We start from the raw sequence: 3,228 nt of genomic DNA on the forward strand, positions 1-3,228 counted from the left end.
TTCCAACCCCAATGGTTCTCTGATTCTATGCCTCTGTGAGAGCACTGAGCACAACTCAGCATCCCAGGCAGCTGCTGGCCCCCTTCCATCACAGCCAAGAGCTAAACCCCCCCCAAACCACAACCCTTGATGCTCAAGAAGCCATTTCTATGTGACAGGTCGACCCCCAAAACTCTGCCTGGGGTGCAGGTCGCAGCCTGGGCCCAGGTGCCCGGGCGTAAATCTCTGGCACCATTGGCACCAATAAACCCATCTGCTGTGGGGCGGGCAAGCTGCTGAGTCTGGGGCCAGCAAAATGGGTCAGTTCTGCTGAGGATCCCTCTGGGTCAGTTCTGCTGAGAATCCCTCTCCCTGTCCCAGGCTGCCCAGATCTGGGTCACCAACAGAGGGACACGCGGGTGGCAGAGCTGGGAGCACACCACGCTCGCTCTCATTCCAGGAGGTTTCATTAACAATTCAATTAGTTTATAAATGAGGGGGCTCAGGGAGGGGGGGAAATGCCCAAGACACCCAGAGCAGTGTCCCACCCAGGCCCAGTGCCCGTGCCCTGCACAGAGCAGCCGGGTTCAGTCGTGGCCCCAGGGCAGGGGCTGCAGCCGTGAGCCACATCCCAGCCACCCCCAGGGAGGGACCCGTGTCCCCATCACTGGTGGCAGCAGATGCTGCTGGGCTGGGGGCAGAGCAGCCCACCCAGCTCCCTTCCCTGGCGATGGAGAAGAGGGATTAGAAGAGATTTATCTGGATAATAATGGAGAGGGAAGCAGCTAAAGTGGGGAGTAGCTGGAGCCAGGCCTGCTGCTGGGAAGCCCCAGCCTGGCTTTTGCCCCAGTTCTTTTGAGGCAGTATGGAATTAGTGCACATCTTGGGTGCTCTCTGCCCACAAAGAGCCAGAGGGGGGTGGCAGCCACCGTGCTGCCTCTGGAGTGGGAGCCCCCAAGTGGCACAGGCACCCCCAGGCACATGTGGGGTCCAGCAGCTATGGGCGAGAGCCCCCTGGGGTTTTGCACACCTCTGTCCCTTAGGGATTCAGAGCCTAAAAGTGGGAGCTAAGTGGGGAGGGGTTCTGCAAGCTGGAGAGCTCCCCAAATCCCCCTGCCACCCCTGAGACTGGCTCACTGCAGCACCTGCTCCTGGGCACTCCACTGCAAACCAAGCCACCCCCAGGGCCCTGTGAGGCCCTGAAACGAGGGCAGCTCCTGGCTGGCGACACGTTTTTGATGGGAACACGACTTTCCAGCTGCAGGAGAAGGGGAAGTCTGGAACTCCCCAGCCAGAGGGGACAGACCTGCTGCCTCCCGGGTAAGAAACCACAAGTTTCATCTCTGTTTGGGGGGACCGCGGGTTTCCTGCGAACAGCCCCTTGCTGCCACCAGGATTCACTTCTCCAAACCGTGCCCCAGATTCCTCCTCCCAGCTCAGTGCTGAGCCCAGCAGAGGTTTTGCTTCTCCTCTCCCCACCTCAGCTCTGAAGCTGAACTCACCCAGACGATGATGGAGAAGAAGGAGAAGGTGATTGCTGCCCGGGCGGCGTCGGCTCCTTGTGACACCCCTTTGCTCATCGTCGTCCGTTGCCACTGGTTTGCTAGGAAGCAGAATGCTACAAACCACAGGAAAGACAAGAAACCTGGAAGAGAACGGAGCTGGTCAGTGCTGTCCCTGCCCTCTGCCCTCATCACAAACACAATGGCTGATGCACGAACACGCTGCCATCAAGGTTTCCAAAAGCCAACCGTCACCTTGGGTGCCTTGGCCTGTGGTGTGGCCCTAAAGGAGCTGTTTTAAAAGAGGCTGATTTGCAATCTCTGAAAAAACAGGGGTGGAAGGAACCTTGTAGGGTCACCCAGTGTGTTGCCAGCCTGAAGTTTGGCTCACCCACCTCTCAAGCTGCTCTCCAAGCCCTGCAGAGGCAGCACACCCTCTCTGGACACGGGCTCCCCACAGACTGTGGGATTCCAGCGTGCTCGCAGGTGCTGAGGCAGCTCCAGCACCCACCACTCCCTCTGCTCCCTGGACACCACCAGCTCTTCCAGACCTTGGTCTGGATCCTGCAGCTCTAACCCAAGAGGAAGCCTGCACCCCTGGGAGCAGCACCAGGCTGCCCAGCCAACACAGGGGAGGGCTTCACAGCTCTGCTGTGATGGGCCACACCTTGGTCCCAGGACACAGCAGAGAGCTTAGGAAAAGGCAAGGAACAACCACCAGGGACACAGACAGGCTGAGATGGAGCCCTGCTCCACACAGGGGGGGATGAGTGACCCTGGATGTCAGGCATCCTGTGAGCACAGTGAATGAGCCCATGCTCACTGTGCTCCGTGCCCAGGGCAGGGATGTGACAGGGCTCCAGTGGCACACAGCTTCCCCTGGGAGCTCTGCTCATCCCTGACGGTGCTCCTGTGCTCTGCCTCTCTGGGCTCTGTGAGACTGAGCACCACCACTGGGGTGATTACTCCTTACTGGAGCCAGAGCTGGCTGGGCAGCACAGAGATGGGGCTCCCCTAATGCTGCCTGGTGCCAGGAGCTCAGAGCAAGCCACAAGTGCACCCTGTGAGAGCAGCGACGCCTTCCAGAGCTGGGGATGGAGCCACACACCCTGGAGCCTTCCACGGGGTCGTTTTGTGGCTCTCCAGCACCCAAGCCCCCCCAGCACGAAGGTCCCCCCCTGCTGATTCTGGGGGTGCTGGGCACTGGCAGGCAGGATGTTGAGCTTCCCAGCTGCCCAGCACCTCCCTGGTGACTGTGAGCACATCAGTATGAGCAGCCAGGGGGCCAGTCCCAGGGGGCTGGGAAGCAGAGGGTGACTGCAGGGAGCAGGGAGCAGGTTCCTCTGCTCCCCCAGCTGTTCCTCAGCACGACACAAAACACACCCATGTACCCACAGCTGGCGTGAGAGCTCCAGGGTGCTCACACCCCAGTGCTGAACTAAATGCAGGCTGAGAAGACACACTCGTCTCCTTCTCCTGCACAACTGGGCCTCAGGCTCCTCAACCAGTGGATGCTTTTGTCTCCCTGGCTGTGCTTGAGCCCTCAAACTGCCCTCCCAGCAACAAGACCTCCAGCCAGGATCACCCAGGCTCTCCTTTTCCAAATCACAAACACGACAGCCCCTTTCTCCTGAACACAGCCCAGGCCTGCCACCAGAACCACCCTGCCACCAGAACCTCCCTGCCACCAGATCCACCCTGCCACCAGAACCACCCTGCCACCAGACCCACCCTGCCACACGACCCC

The 3,228-nt window shown here is 60.1% G+C and overlaps 1 protein-coding gene across 1 annotated transcript in view; it reads right to left on the reverse strand.

Moving 5' to 3' along the window:
- Positions 1 to 1,458: 1,458 nt before the first annotated feature.
- Positions 1,459 to 3,228, reverse strand: part of LOC103782589 (synaptogyrin-3-like) — a gene marked incomplete at both ends in the record, with an annotated part of 5,621 nt that continues 3,851 nt past the window's right edge. The window contains one exon of the mRNA XM_008950362.1: positions 1,459 to 1,624. Within this exon, the coding sequence (XP_008948610.1) occupies positions 1,459 to 1,624 (166 nt within the window). The remainder of the gene's footprint in view (positions 1,625 to 3,228) is intronic.

Source organism: Merops nubicus, unplaced genomic scaffold (genome assembly GCF_000691845.1).
Source record: "Merops nubicus isolate BGI_N331 unplaced genomic scaffold, ASM69184v1 scaffold15772, whole genome shotgun sequence".
NCBI classification, from domain to species: Eukaryota; Metazoa; Chordata; class Aves; order Coraciiformes; family Meropidae; genus Merops; species Merops nubicus.